Source organism: Oncorhynchus mykiss, chromosome 30 (assembly GCF_057628025.1).
Source record: "Oncorhynchus mykiss isolate SJ-2025 chromosome 30, ASM5762802v1, whole genome shotgun sequence".
NCBI lineage: Eukaryota > Metazoa > Chordata > Actinopteri > Salmoniformes > Salmonidae > Oncorhynchus > Oncorhynchus mykiss.
The window spans coordinates 30996218-31010950 of NC_143051.1; the positions used below are offsets into that span (position 1 = coordinate 30996218).

The 14733-nt window shown below is 43.8% G+C and overlaps 1 protein-coding gene and 1 pseudogene across 2 annotated transcripts; both read left to right on the top strand.

Annotated features, from left to right (window-relative positions):
• The first annotated feature begins 1592 nt into the window (after positions 1-1592).
• On the top strand, positions 1593-4833 carry LOC110488267 (perforin-1). 2 transcript variants are annotated; one of them, XM_021560423.3, is made up of 3 exons: positions 1593-1691; positions 2142-2686; positions 2912-4833. In XM_021560423.3, the coding sequence occupies exons 1-3, from the start codon at positions 1689-1691 to the stop codon at positions 4131-4133; spliced, it is 1770 nt and encodes a 589-aa protein (XP_021416098.3). In that variant the 5' UTR covers positions 1593-1688; the 3' UTR covers positions 4134-4833. The 2 variants fall into 2 exon arrangements, with proteins under 2 accessions (XP_021416098.3, XP_021416099.3); XM_021560424.3 differs by having other exon boundaries at positions 1599-1691; positions 2145-2686.
• Positions 4834-12241: 7408 nt separating this feature from the next.
• LOC110488268 (uncharacterized) lies at positions 12242-13903 on the top strand (annotated as a pseudogene).
• The last annotated feature ends 830 nt before the right edge of the window (positions 13904-14733 follow it).

The following is a 14733-nucleotide window of genomic DNA, read 5'->3' on the forward strand; positions in this document are numbered from 1 at the left end:
TCCTACTCGTCTTCTTTTTTAGATAAAAAAAAAATGAACACTTATTTTTTTCTTAAAATTGCGTTGTTGGTTAAGGGTTGTAAGTAAGCATTTCAAGGTGTCTTATGTAGCAAGACCAGACGTGACATAGTAAATGTAAATCCGGGATACTCAAATTAGTATGATACTGTATGTTTTGTTTGATATGGTTACATAGGACAGATGGTTGGTTGTATAACGCGAACACCTAGCAACCCAAATGTTTGTGTAAAGTCAATGCATTTTGATAGTCTATACATGAGAGCGTTCCTTTGCCATACTTTTCAATCTCGATATGCTGATAAAACTACATGCTGTTTATTTGTGCTTGAGGTTTGCTCATTCTGTTAAAATGTGATTAAAAGGAAAACAGGAATTTACAGGGATGATATAAGTTGAATGGTGTTGTTGGAGCTAAGATAAATTACTTACATTTGCAGACAGGTGAAAACTCATGGAAGATAAACTTGTGTTTGGCATTAGTGCTACAATGGTTTAAATTAAAGGGAAAGAGTCATGTACTCTGAAAGACGAATTGCCCATTCTTGGCTGCAATGAAATACAAACAAAATTGATTCTGTGCTCTTATCTTGTTTTCACTATGTGACTTAGATCATCCTAAATCAACATTTAATAAAGGATTGGAGGGTGGGGGGGGGGGGGATAATTATGGGGTCTTGTGTTTTCAGAACATCAAAATCAGTAGTGTGTTTTTAATAAATATTTTCATGGCTGGAAAATAAAATACAAAGAAACAGATCATGATGATACTGTAATGTGGAGAATTTACACTGCATGTATAATGGTCATGGTAACATTTACTACACTGCTAACCTCATGTGATATGTCAACGTTTACATTATGAACATGTGCTCCTGTAACACAAAATACAGAGATGGGACATCATCAAATGTAAGAGGATGCATATATTTTCAAAACATTGCATATTTCAAAATGCTGGATGTGGCCTAGACTATAGGCCTACAGTATCGATAAACGATAAACATATTTTTGCCCCCTCAGTTTTTAAGCTTGCCCTCCCCCACCTTCCCCTCAGCAACCAGTTCAGTTTCCATCTCTGGCCTTTGTGGCTGAAGTGGTTTATTTTGCAACATTAAGGAGAAGCCAGTGCAATATCCATGCATTCTGAAGTCACTGACACCCACAGGGTTACACTGCTGCCCAAGCTGTCTCACGAAGCGCTCTGTACCAGTAATGGTGGCTGTAGTGAGGGTAAAGTGTGAGAAGATTGTGTGTGAGTGACTCAAAGGAAGATGTGTTAGATTTTTACAAAATTACAGAGCAAGAACATCATTGAAGATATCACTGTCCAAGTAAAATGAAACTACGTCTTTCAACCATATGAAAGCATCCTTAAATATTTTTTACTTGAAACAGAACCATATTTTGCACAATCAAACTCCTAAAACTCTTAGTTTTTGCATTCTAATGCTAAAACCACCAACTGACTTGTCACCCAATTACAACAGAGGAGAATGTACTTTTTTTTGTTGCATTGAAATTTGGGGTTTGCCACTAAATGTTCTGTGAAAATGACCAGCAAAAAAACCTCAAGCTACCCAGCAGTGTATTTAAAGGCTCTTCTCTCTCATCCAGTATAGAATCAAGAAACAACTCTCTTCGTTTTACATCTCCAAGAGAAAGAGCACATGGTATGATATGAAGTCTCAATTTTTATACTTGTTATCTTTTGATCTCTAGTCATAAAACCTGAAGGACAACAATTCTTCATACAGATCTTAAGGTATATTGTCCTATTTCTTAAAACTTGATTTCATGTGCACTGTACTGTAATTGATAAATACGTAGTGCTTGGAACAGCAATACATTTCACTGATCAAATGGATTAGTACAACACATTTACTCATACATTACCATTACAAGCTCACTACAGCGTGCCACTACAGTGTGTGGTGGCAGGTAGCCTAGCGGTTAAGAGCATTGAGCCAGTGACCGAAAGGTTGCTGTTTCAAATCCCAGAGCTGACGCTGACTAGGTGAAAAATCTGTTGATGTGCTCTTGAGCAAGGCACTCAATCCTAATTGCTCTGGATAAAAGTGTCTGCTAAATTATTTTGATTACTTCTACTTTTTTCTATTAAGAAGGTGATGAAGGAGCTGTGTCTACTTCTACTGATCTGCTGGGCAGGCACACTCCAGTGCCTGGCAGGGAGTTTGAGGGGAAAGATTCCTGGCAAGCCACAGGAATGTGAGCAGGCCGAGTTTGTCCCTGGTTACAACCTGGCAGGGGAAGGTTTCGACATTGTGAAGATGCAGCGAAAAGGTTCTTATGTGATCGACATGGAAAATTGGGAGCGGGAGGGAGACACTTGCGAGTTAGCTGTGAATTTCTATTTGGGGGGAATAAAACAGAAGCTTCCAGCAGCCATGGCAAACTGGCGAGCCCTCACCGACTGCAAGCGGGAGGTCTCAAGCAGCATCTATGAATCCAGTGAGTCCCTCATCAATACCACAACTTCAGCCGTGACCAACAACTGGAAACTTGGCCTGGACCTTGAGATTCCTGAAGTAAAGTTCAAGACAATCATTGGAGGGACAGATTCCAGAGAAGCAACATATGCCATTGCAAAGTCGAAGCAGGACAGATACAGTTTCACCAGGCATGAAGTCCATTGTAGCATCTACAGGTGATGCACTCAACTTCAGTGACTAAACTAAAAGATTCTTAAAGAGGCTGTAATATGAGGCTAATATAATGCTTTTCATGAATATTGTGTATCCATTGCATGATAAGTTCACATACAATACCATCACATGCTTACCAATTGCGTTCAACTTAACTGCTATTAAAGACTAAAATACAACCGATTATTGTTAAATGTTAACCAAACCATTGTCACTTTTTTCCTCAGATATAGCCTGGTCGAAGATCCTCCTCTTCACAAACAATTTCTGAATTCGGTGAAGAAGCTCCCCACTGTTTATGACCTCAAGTCTAAGCCGGCCTATAGAAACCTGATAGACACATACGGCACTCATTTCACCTCTCAAGTCAACCTGGGAGGGAAAGTGAGTGCTGTAACTTCCATCAAGTCTTGTCAGGCGACTATGAACGGAGTGACAGTCACTGCAGTGAAGGACTGTCTCGATGTCGAGGCCTCCTTGTCATATCAATTCAGCGCTAGTTTGGCCGCCGAGCTTCACTACTGTAATGAACTAAAGAAGAAACTTGGCACCAACCGAAGTTTCAGCAGCATGTTCAGTGACCGCCACTCAGAAATTAAAGGAGGGGTTCTAAATGGAGGCGACCTGCTGTTCTCAGGTGCGTTGGACGCAAACGCCTACAAAGAGTGGCTGGAGTCCTTGAAAACGATCCCTGACGTGGTGCACTACTTCCTTAAGCCCCTTCACTTCCTGTTGAAAAGTAGACATCCTGCTCAACCTGGGCTGAAGAAAGCAGTGGAGGAGTACATCCTTGAAAACGCCCTGATCAAGAAATGCTCAGAGTCCTGTCAGATAGGTACGAGGACCAGCAAAAGGGATCACTGTGCCTGTGTCTGCCACAGTGATCAGAGCATCAAGTCCAACTGTTGCCCTGCTGGGAAAGGCCTGGCCAGGCTGCAAGTCTATGGTTTGAGAGCAAAGGGACTTTACGGGGACATTTCAACCGAAACGGATGGTTTTGTTGAGATCTCATATGATAAACAAGTCAAACTCACTGAAGTGATCAAAGACGACGACAATCCCGTTTGGCCAGAGAGCTTTGAATTCGGACCCATCCATATCAACTTTGACACCAAACTCACTTTCAAGGTGTATGACACAGACAGAGTTGTTTGGAACAAAGATGTCCTGGGTGAATGTTCCTTTGATCTGCGTAGAGGAAATGTGAGTGACGTCTGTGTGTTCAAATATGGCACATTCTTCTTCTCCTACACAGTGCAATGTGCTCCCAGCCTTGGAGGCTCACGCTGTGAAGAGTACATCCCCTCTCCTATGAGCGCCTCCCTGGCAAAAGTCTTCCACTCCAGAAATGGCATGCTGGCTGGGGAGAATTGGCGACTTGAGTTGGGCAGGAATCACACCAATGATGCGGTTGACAAGGTTGGCTTAAAGAGATGTCATGGTGAATAAGGCATGAGGTGAGCGACGAGTTGGTGACTGCTTCGCATTGCATAGTTCAGCATTTCAGATGGTCCCTTTGGCCACAGGCAGGATCATGGTTAGATGATTCATGTGAAATTAAACTAGAGTGAAATGTGTCATGTGTTTCTGTTCAATCTGTAACATTGATAGTATGAGGAATTGCTTTGCACTGGTTTCTTTTTTGCATTAAAGCACTGAGAAAGACAAAATATAATGTTTTAGCTTTTTCTTTGTTCAAAGTACAATATAATTATAATTGCATTGGATTTGCTTTACAATTTTGACGTGACAGATATTGTGAAAATGTTTTTAGCAGCTCATCTTGTATTAGTTGTATCATCTTGTACCAAAATATCATTCCCAATAATTACATCTCAGGCTTTTGCTATAGATTGTTTGTTATCATGCTGAGCTTATCAGATATTAAAAACAATGAAAGATGTGGATATGTAAGTCATGACATGACAAACCAGTCTTGCTATATATATATATATATATTTAAACGTATCTCTAACCACTAGAATGTCATGGTATTTTTTTGAAAATAGTGTAACTACCCAGAATGCGAATTATACCGTGACATTTGGGGTCCATATTTTTTTTGCGGTACTTCCTATGTGTGCCTGAAATTGTTTTATGGGCCTCAGTGGAGTGTATTCATTACCAAATAAATAAAATACTAAATCATGTATCTTTCGTCTCTCTGTGTTTCATAATTATCCTTCAATTTACAAGAGGCTGAATGTATCTAACAGGAGAAAGCATCTGAGCGAGTGAAACAGCGGCCCTCTGTCTCTCTACATGTAGGCCAGCTATCTGATGCTGTCTGGTCCAAACGAGTATGACATGTTTGCCGCCTGTAGCGTTGACGGCAAAGGAAGCCAGCGAGCATCTGACCGCAAAAGTATAAAACAAAAAAAGTATTAAACGTGCTAATTTTACTAATCTCATATGTATATACTGTATTATATTCTACTGTATTTTAGTCAATGCCACTCCGACATCCTAACATTGATATATTTCTTAATTCCATTATTTTACTTTTAGATATGCGAGTATTGTTGTGAATTGTTAGATACTAGTGCACTGTTTGAGCTAAGAAAACAAGCATTTCGCTACACCCCCAATAAAATCTGCTAAAAATGTGTATGTGACCAATACAATTTGATTTGATTTGATATCACGGTCGCAAGGCATATGAATTAACAGGTTATAGAGCAAACAACGCAATTATCCCAGCACATAGATAGTAACAATGGCTTTTTGGGGGAAGGGTGGGGATTGGCTTACCCGGTGATTTTACCTGACATACCGCTACTGATGGGCCTAGTAGTAAATATGTAATTCACAGATATTTTAAAATTACATTTTCATTTGGCATGAACACATCCAGGGAACCATGTCTCTACAGTCACAATGCACACTGTTCATTTTCTACAAGCTTGGGAATGTACAGCACATCTGAGCTGTTATTGGGTTAGGAAACACACGTCAGGATAAGGAAGGTAAGGCAATAAATAGCCAATGGTGGTGAAGTAATTACAATATAGCAATTAAACACTGGAATACTGGAATTTGCACACTTGGCATAATCTAAACCAGCTTCATGAGGTAGTCACCTGGAATGCATTTCAATTCATGTTTTTTGGGGCGACCAACCAAATTCACATTGACATGTGAGTTATAGATCTGTCATTCTCATTGAAAGCAAGTCTAAGAAGAGGGATATCTGTTCTATGTGCTTTATTTCTATGCTTCCTGTGCTTACATTTCGCTTTGCGTCTTTCACTTTTGGTTTTGGCACCAGCTTCAAACAAGGTGAATATACTATATTTTTGGTGATAGAAAACATATTTCACAGCGGTTTAGATGGTACAATAATTCTCTACACTATGCATTGCTTGTTTTGTCACAAACTGAAATTAGGCAAACTATTTGAATCTTAACAACCAGGAAATGGCGGAGCGATTTCTGCATATTGCACCTTAAAGACTGTGGGCTCTAACTTCATGCAGCACTAATGGGACATTTTAAGACCCACAAAAAGCAGGTCTTAACGGTACTGCAGTTAATAAGGGCATGTATTTTGAGAGCAGGAGCACAGCTTTTCCAGCCATGACGCACTGTGCCCATGGATTGATAGAAGTGCCTTTTCATGTGAATTTCATGTTTAGAAACATTCAAAAATGAATGGTTTCCACCCCCATTTCGTTGAATTTGATTTTTTTAAAACAAGCAAACTTCATTTTGCTTGTGCAAGTAGGCTATCCATCCCCATTTTTTTCAAAGAGCACCCCTCTTCTGATTACAAAAGACACACTCCAGTCCATACTATTCAGATCTCCTATAATGCCCTATCAATGGCATATATATATTTTTTAAATCTGCCTCGCACATAGGCAACGATACAGGAGCCTAGTATTTTATGTCGACATGCCAATGTTTTGCGTAAAGATATTTAGGCCTACGTGTACACAGTGCCATGGAACAAGTGAAGCGATTTATTTTATCATGCTTCTGACCCGATCCTATGTAGAAATACTGTTCTTGTTTTTTTTAAAAACAGTTCATGTTTTTTGTTTCATTTGATTAAGAACCAAACTTATTAGAAAGATTCAGAGTCAACGGGTTTAACATATGGATGGCTCGAATGCACGGCTATTTCAGGAGAAGTGCAAATATGATCTGTAAGATGGTTCCATGATGTTTATAAAACATTACATTTGCGAGCAGTATAACAGTGAATGGACATTCCCCCTTTGTCTTTATATTGGATCTTTATCAAGGTCATAAGAAAAGTTTGGATGTGCGTAAAAACCTCCATAGTTTAAGATGCCTCGTCTGTATTATACGCCCACGGGGTGCAATTATGGTGTCTGTAACTGTATTTACATATAGCCTATTTAAAACATGTGTTGTTTATTTTTTTAAATAGAATTTGATTAGAGTTATACAGTGCCTTGCAAAAGTATTCGGCCCCCTTGAACTTTGCGACCTTTTGCCACATTTCAGGCTTCAAACATAAAGATATAAAACTGTATTTTTTTGTGAACAATCAACAACAAGTGGGACACAATCATGAAGTGGAACGACATTTATTGGATATTTCAAACTTTTATAACAAATCAAAAACTGAAAAATTGGGCGTGCAAAATTATTCAGCCCCCTTAAGTTAATACTTTGTAGCGCCACCTTTTGCTGCGATTACAGCTGTAAGTTGCTTGGGGTATGTCTCTATCAGTTTTGCACATCGAGAGACTGAAATTTTTTCCCATTCCTCCTTGCAAAACAGCTCGAGCTCAGTGAGGTTGGATGGAGAGCATTTGTGAACAGCAGTTTTCAGTTCTTTCCACAGATTCTCGATTGGATTCAGGTCTGGACTTTGACTTGGCCATTCTAACACCTGGATATGTTTATTTTTGAACCATTCCATTGTAGATTTTGCTTTATGTTTTGGATCATTGTCTTGTTGGAAGACCAATCTCCGTCCCAGTCTCAGGTCTTTTGCAGACTCCATCAGGTTTTCTTCCAGAATGGTCCTGTATTTGGCTCCATCCATCTTCCCATCCATTTTAACCATCTTCCCTGTCCCTGCTGAAGAAAAGCAGGCCCACACCATGATGCTGCCACCACCATGTTTGACAGTGGGGATGGTGTGTTCAGCTGTGTTGCTTTTACGCCAAACATAACGTTTTGCATTGTTGCCAAAAAGTTCAATTTTGGTTTCATCTGACCAGAGCACCTTCTTCCACATGTTTGGTGTGTCTCCCAGGTGGCTTGTGGCAAACTTTAACCAATACTTTTTATGGATATCTTTAAGAAATGGCTTTCTTCTTGCCACTCTTCCATAAAGGCCAGATTTGTGCAATATACGACTGATTGTTGTCCTATGGACAGAGTCTCCCACCTCAGCTGTAGATCTCTGCAGTTCATCCAGAGTGATCATGGGCCTCTTGGCTGCATCTCTGATCAGTCTTCTCCTTGTATGAGCTGAAAGTTTAGAGGGACGGCCAGGTCTTGGTAGATTTGCAGTGGTCTGATACTCCTTCCATTTCAATATTATCGCTTGCACAGTGCTCCTCGGGATGTTTAAAGCTTGGGAAATCTTTTTGTATCCAAATCCGGCTTTAAACTTCTTCATAACAGTATCTCCGACCTGCCTGGTGTGTTCCTTGTTCTTCATGATGCTCTCTGCGCTTTTAACGGACCTCTGAGACTATCACAGTGCAGGTGCATTTATACGGAGACTTGATTACACACAGGTGGATTGTATTTATCATCATTAGTCATTTAGGTCAACATTGGATCATTCAGAGATCCTCACTGAACTTCTGGAGAGAGTTTGCTGCAGTGAAAGTAAAGGGGCTGAATAATTTTTGCGCGCCTAATTTTTCAGTTTTTGATTTGTTAAAAAAGTTTGAAATATCCAATAAATGTCGTTCCACTTAATGATTGTGTCCCACTTGTTGTTGATTCTTCACAAAAAAATACAGTTTTATATCTTTATGTTTGAAGCCTGAAATGTGGCAAAAGGTCGCAAAGTTCAAGGGGGCCGAATACTTTCGCAAGGCACTGTATACTGTCATTTTAGGCCTTATCAATAGCCTTGTGAGTTGACCCCCCCCCCCCCCCCGGACTCCCGGCTGCACACCTAAGCCTATATGGGAGGGTCTGGGTGGGCATATCTCCGCGGTGGTGGTTCTGGTGAGGGACGCTCCACTTCTGACTCGGCCCACTTACGTAATGTCTCCGGAGCGGGAACCCTCACCACCGACCCCGGACTAGAGGGCGTCACTGGACTGATGGTCGAGTCTAGAGTGAGTGGCGCCTCTGGACTGGAGGGAGACTCTGGCAGATCCGGACTGGAGGGAGACTCTGGCAGATCCGGACTGGAGGGAGACTCTGGCAGATCCGGACTGACTGACGGCTCTGGCAGCTCCTGGCTGACTGACGGCTCTGGCAGCTCCTGGCTGACTGACAGTTCTGGCAGCTCCTGGCTGACTGACGGCTCTGGCAGCTCCTGGCTAACTGACGGCTCTGGCAGCTCCTGGCTGACTGACGGCTCAGGACAGACTGGCGGCTCTGGCGGCTCAGGACAAACTGGCGGCTCTGGCAGCTCAGGACAGAATGGCGGCTCTGGCAGCTCAGGACAGACGGGAGACTCTGGCAGCTCTGGAGAGGAGGAAGGCTCTGGCAGCACTGGACAGGCGGGAGCACCTGTAGGAAGGAGACGGAGAGACAGCCTGGTGTGGGGGGCTGCCACCGGGGGGCTGGTGTGTGGAGGTGGCACCGGATAGACCGGACCGTGAAGGCGCACTGGAGCTCTTGAGCACCAGCCTGCCCAACCTTACCTGGTTGAATGCTCCCCGTAGCCAGCCCAGTGCGGAGAGGTGGAATAGCCCGCACTGGGCTGTGCTGGTGAACCGGGGACACCATGCGTAAGGCTGGTGCCATGTACACCGCCCCGAGGAGACGCACTGGAGACCAGATGCGCTGAGCCAGCTTCATGGCACCTGGCTCGATGCCCACTCTAGCCCGACTGCATCGGGCTATGCATGCGCACCGGGGACACCGTGCGCCTCACGGCATAACGCGGGGTAAGGGTAAGCACGGGGAGTTGGCTCAGGTCTCCTACCCGACTTAGCCACACTCCCCGTGTTCCCCCCCCAAGAACATTTTGGGGCTGCCTCTCGGGCTTCCAACCGCGCTGCCGTGCTACCTCCTCATACCACCGCCTCTCGGCTTTCGCTGCCTCCAGCTCAGCCTTGGGGCGGCGATATTCTCCAGCCTGTGCCCAGGGTCCCTTGCCTTCCAGAATCTCCTCCCATGTCCAGGAGTCCTGAGATCGCTGCTGCTGCCCGTTACCACGCTGCTTGGTCCTTTGGTGGTGGGTGATTCTGTCACGTTCGATGTATGGAGGAGACCAAGGCACAGCGTGATGTGAATACATATTTCTTTAATGAAGACGAAGAAACACTAAACAAACTTACAAAAACCCTAGACAGGACAAAAACCATATAATCACGCATGTCACACCCTGACCTAACCAAAATAATAAAGAAATCAAAGAATACTAAGGTCAGGGCGTGACAATATCAGTGCAAATGCTATAGCCTATGTTTAACAATCCATATTGAAGCAATGAAATTAGAACAATGTGGACTACAAACATGTTCGACATATTTAGACAATAAGGGGCAGGCTATTTAACAAACTAGGCTATAACGGACTAACATTCAAATTGGAGTTGATGACAATGCAATATATAAAAGAATGTAAATACACAACTTGAAGCAACCACATATTTAGCCATGGAGCACATTTTGATTGGCCAGCAAGAGGCCAAGTCTCGACACACCCACAACTTGTTTATGTATCAAAACCCAGCCATTTCGTGCCACCGGCAGCTACTTGCGCCCGTAATTCCATTTGTGAACATAGCAAAACAAATTCTGACACACTTCCAAACCTATAACGCTACCGATTTACCATTGCGTTAGATTTGTTAACATAGACTCCTGTGACTTGTAAAGCAATAGCCTACTATGTCAGAAACAGATCAATGATTGAAGTTGGGCCAGTTCATAACTGAACAACCATTACCAAACCACCATTTTGGAAACTCCTAACCCTAAGCATTTGTATGTTTGTTATATATAGAAGATTTTGACATGAACACTGACCTTCTACTTAATCTGATAACCATGTGCATGCTGTGTATTTCTTTGGAAAGGAAAGGGGGATACCTAGTGTGTTGTGCAACTGAATGCATTAACTGAAAAGTGTCTTCTGCATTTAACCCAACCCCTCTGAATCTATTGTAAGTCTTCATTAAGCTTGTTTGGTTGCCAGGTTGCCAAAGCACAGAACCCCACGCCAGGACCTATGGATCATCACCTAGCAAAACACAAGGGCCCACAAGGTCAGGGGCAATGGGACCCCCAGAGCAACTTAATCTATTTCTGCACTAAGCACTTCACCTCAGAGAATTTTGAACTCTCAGGAGTCAGGTATGTAGTGTCTCTTCCAACTGATAGAGGGCAGTGTTTACTCGGATTTCCATAGGTCAGGTGATAATGTACACTACATACCCTTCAAATTTGTGGATTTGGCTGTTTCAGCCACCCCAGTTGTTGATAGGTGTATAAAATCGAGCACATAGACATGCAATCTCCATAGCTAAACATTGGCAGGAGAGTGGCCTGTACCGCAGAGCTCAGTGACTATCAACGTGGCACCACCATAGGATTCCACCTTTCCAACAAATCAGTTAATCAAATTTATTGCTGCCCCGGTCAACTCTAAATGCTGTTATTGTGCAGTGGAAACGTCTAGGAGCAACAACGGCTCAGCCGCGAAATGATAAGCCACACAAGCTCACAGAACGGGACCGCAGAGTGCTGAAGCGAGTAGCGTGTAAAAATCGTCTGTCCTCGGTTGCAACATTCCCTACCGAGTTCCAAACTGCCTTTGGAAGCAACGTCAGCACAAGTACTGTTCGTCGGGAGCTTCATGAAATGGGTTTCCATGGCCGAGCAGCCGCACATAAGCCTTAAATCACCATGTGCAATGCCAAGCGTCGGCTGGAGTGGTGGTAAGCTTACCGCAATTGGACTCTGGATCATGCTTCGCCCTCTGGCAGTCCGACGGACAAATCTGGGTTTGGCAGATGCCAGGAGAACACTACCTGCCCCAATGCATAGTGCCAACTGTAAAATTTGGTGGAGGAGGAATAATTGTCTGGGGCTGTTTTTCATGGTTCAGGCTAGGCCCCTTAGTTCCAGTGAAAGGAAATGTTACCTCTACAGCATACAATGACATTCTAGATGATTCTGTGCTTCCAACTTTGTGGCAACAGTTTGGGGAAGGCCCTTTTCTGTTTCAGCATGACAATGCCCCAGTGGACAAAGCGAGGTCCATACAGAAATAGTTTGTTGAGATCAGTTTGGAAAACTTGACTGGCCTGCAGAGAGCCTTGACCTCAACCCAATCGAATACCTTTGTGATGAATTGTAACACCGACTGTGAGCCAGGCCTAATCGTCCAACATCAGTGCCTGACCTCACTAATGCTCTTGTGGCTGAATGGAAGCAAGTCCCCACAGCAACGTTCCAACATCTAGTGGAAAGCCTTCCCAGAAGAGCGCAGAGCTGTGATGCGTGATAATAGTCATCTTCCCTTTTTTCTGAGGTCCCGCTATCTGAAAGTGGAACAAGACAGCCAGAATGGCGCACAACAAGAAACTGAAGACAAAAATATAGATAGTGGAGAACAAGTTCATTGCTCTGAGACACCCAATGGGGAACCGAATAGCCAGATGGGACAGGGCACAGTCCCTCCCTCCCCCCAGGGAATATCTGCGCCAACTGTCAAAACACCACAGAGTCCCCCCTCAACACCCATCAGGCGCTTCACCCGGAGACCTTCCTGGCTCTCCATCCTCTCCCTGTCCTCATTCCCCATCGCAATACATGCTGCGCCTCCCTCCACCTCCCAGCTTCTACCTGCCCAAGGAACACAACTATGCTCAGCACTGTCCCCTGGTGTGGTGGAAGCGTTGTGAGAGAGCCACCGACAGCCTGGAAAAGTCCCTGTGGCTGCTCAGTGCGGCCAGGCGGAGGGAGAACCGGCTGCGGCATGCGCTCCTGCGCCTCAGAGAAAATCTTCTGAAACACACCCTCCTTCGCTCACGGGACAGAGCTAAGGGCAGGGGAGGTCGAATTCAGGGGTTGGAGAGGAGATGGAGATAGGGCAGGAGGAGGTGCCAACCTGGCCGAGCCAGAGGAGACTGAGATGGATGAAGTGCCAGAGGACTTGGAGTTTAAGAGGAGGGGGGTTACTACTTCTACTGTGGAAGAGGGCGAGAGGACGATGGGGTTAAAGTGTCCGGGGGAAGCTCTCGGATAAGAAAAGGTGGACAGGGAACTGTGGATGATGGCTCTTGGAGCTCTTGCGTTGATGAGAGGGACAGAGAGGGTCGAAGAGGAAGACAAATTCCAAAGAAGGCTCGAGGTCGAAAGATTGGAGAGGCCACAACATATGGAGGAGCGCCACAGGAAATCTATGACAGCTACTACTGTCACTGTGGCGCATCTGAGAGTGGTGGAGGTGTGCTGGTAGTCAAGGTAGCGCTGCCACCTGAGAAAGGGGTGAAAGCTGGCATGGAACTTCACTGCAACCCTCAGCTGTCCATCCCCCTGTTGCAAACACAATCGCAGGTGGGCCTGCAGCAGATACAGGCACAGCCCTCGGGCAGAACAGCACCGCAGGATACCCACAACCGGGTTCAGTTTCTGCAGCTTGGCCCAGCCTCCCAGCAGGGGCTACTCCTCACAGACCTGAACTGCATAGAAGCAGAGCCAGCGGACAGCCAGTAGCAGGAGGAGAAACTGCTCTTAGTGCCTGTACCCTCCGAAGACTGGCTAAAGAGCACAGTTGGAATGGAGGGAGTGGCAGAAGAGGTGGGAGCACAAACCATATTAGTGCCAGAGGTGTGATTTCCCAGAGACTTGTTGGAGGACAAGGGTCTGTGCTTAGAGGGTAAGGGTAGAGGACTGAGGCTTATATTACCCACTGATGGACAGCGAGGCCATCGCTCAGACATCAGGACGACTGTGGTGACCAGTGATGTGAGGGAGAGCTGAAAAGACCACTTTGAAGGGTTTCAGCTCCAGCTTAGCAGTGAGTTTGTTGACTGAAGGCTGTATTACATTAACGGGCCAAAGGGTGGAAGCCTTTATGTAGAGAGTGCAAAGGTGTCCGCATACTGTTGTGTTTAATGTACTAAGATGATGGTACGTTAACTTATAACTTAATCAGATGAATAAGTCAAGAGGGGCCATTTAGCAGGACAAATAAGTCAGTCATATTCTTACCATGCAGCACAAAATTCTGAAAAAAATGTTTAACAATTTGCATTCCATGTGCTCACTTCACTTAGGCTTGTGTAGTAGAGCATACAAAGTGGAATTGAAAACATGACAGAATTAATCAAATACATAAAACAAATTATACTCCAGCATGGATTGTAAATCATGCTCAATTACACATTTCATTGCCTGTACTTACAATTATTACAGTATTAATCAAATAACCTATAATAATTTCACCATCCGTAAGCCAAAGACTTTGTTCATGCTTACACATTTTATGTAATTGATTACATTTGGCATGCATGTCATTTATCCCGTATTACAGGGGACACCAAAAGGTTGCTGGAATTAAGATTTTAGTTGTGCGTTATGTTAATAGACGTGTCTTGTGTTTCTAGGAGTTTAATCACAAAATTATACAGAAGTGTGTGAGTCACTGCAATGACCCAAAAATCACTCCAAAAATCTAGGCAAGCAAAACACATCCAAAATATTGTGTTGGGCAATCAGTTACTTCCAAAAAATAAATACATTTAAAAAAAATGTTTTTTAAATCAGGTACTTTCAAGGTAAGTGAGAAAATCATGTTAGATTGTATTGTGGAACAACCCTTTTATTGAGGTGCCCTGTCCCAAACAATGTGCAACAATCTGCACACAATCTGAGAGGAAATGTTTAAAATATAATAATAATTCTCCAACGTGATTGATTATTCT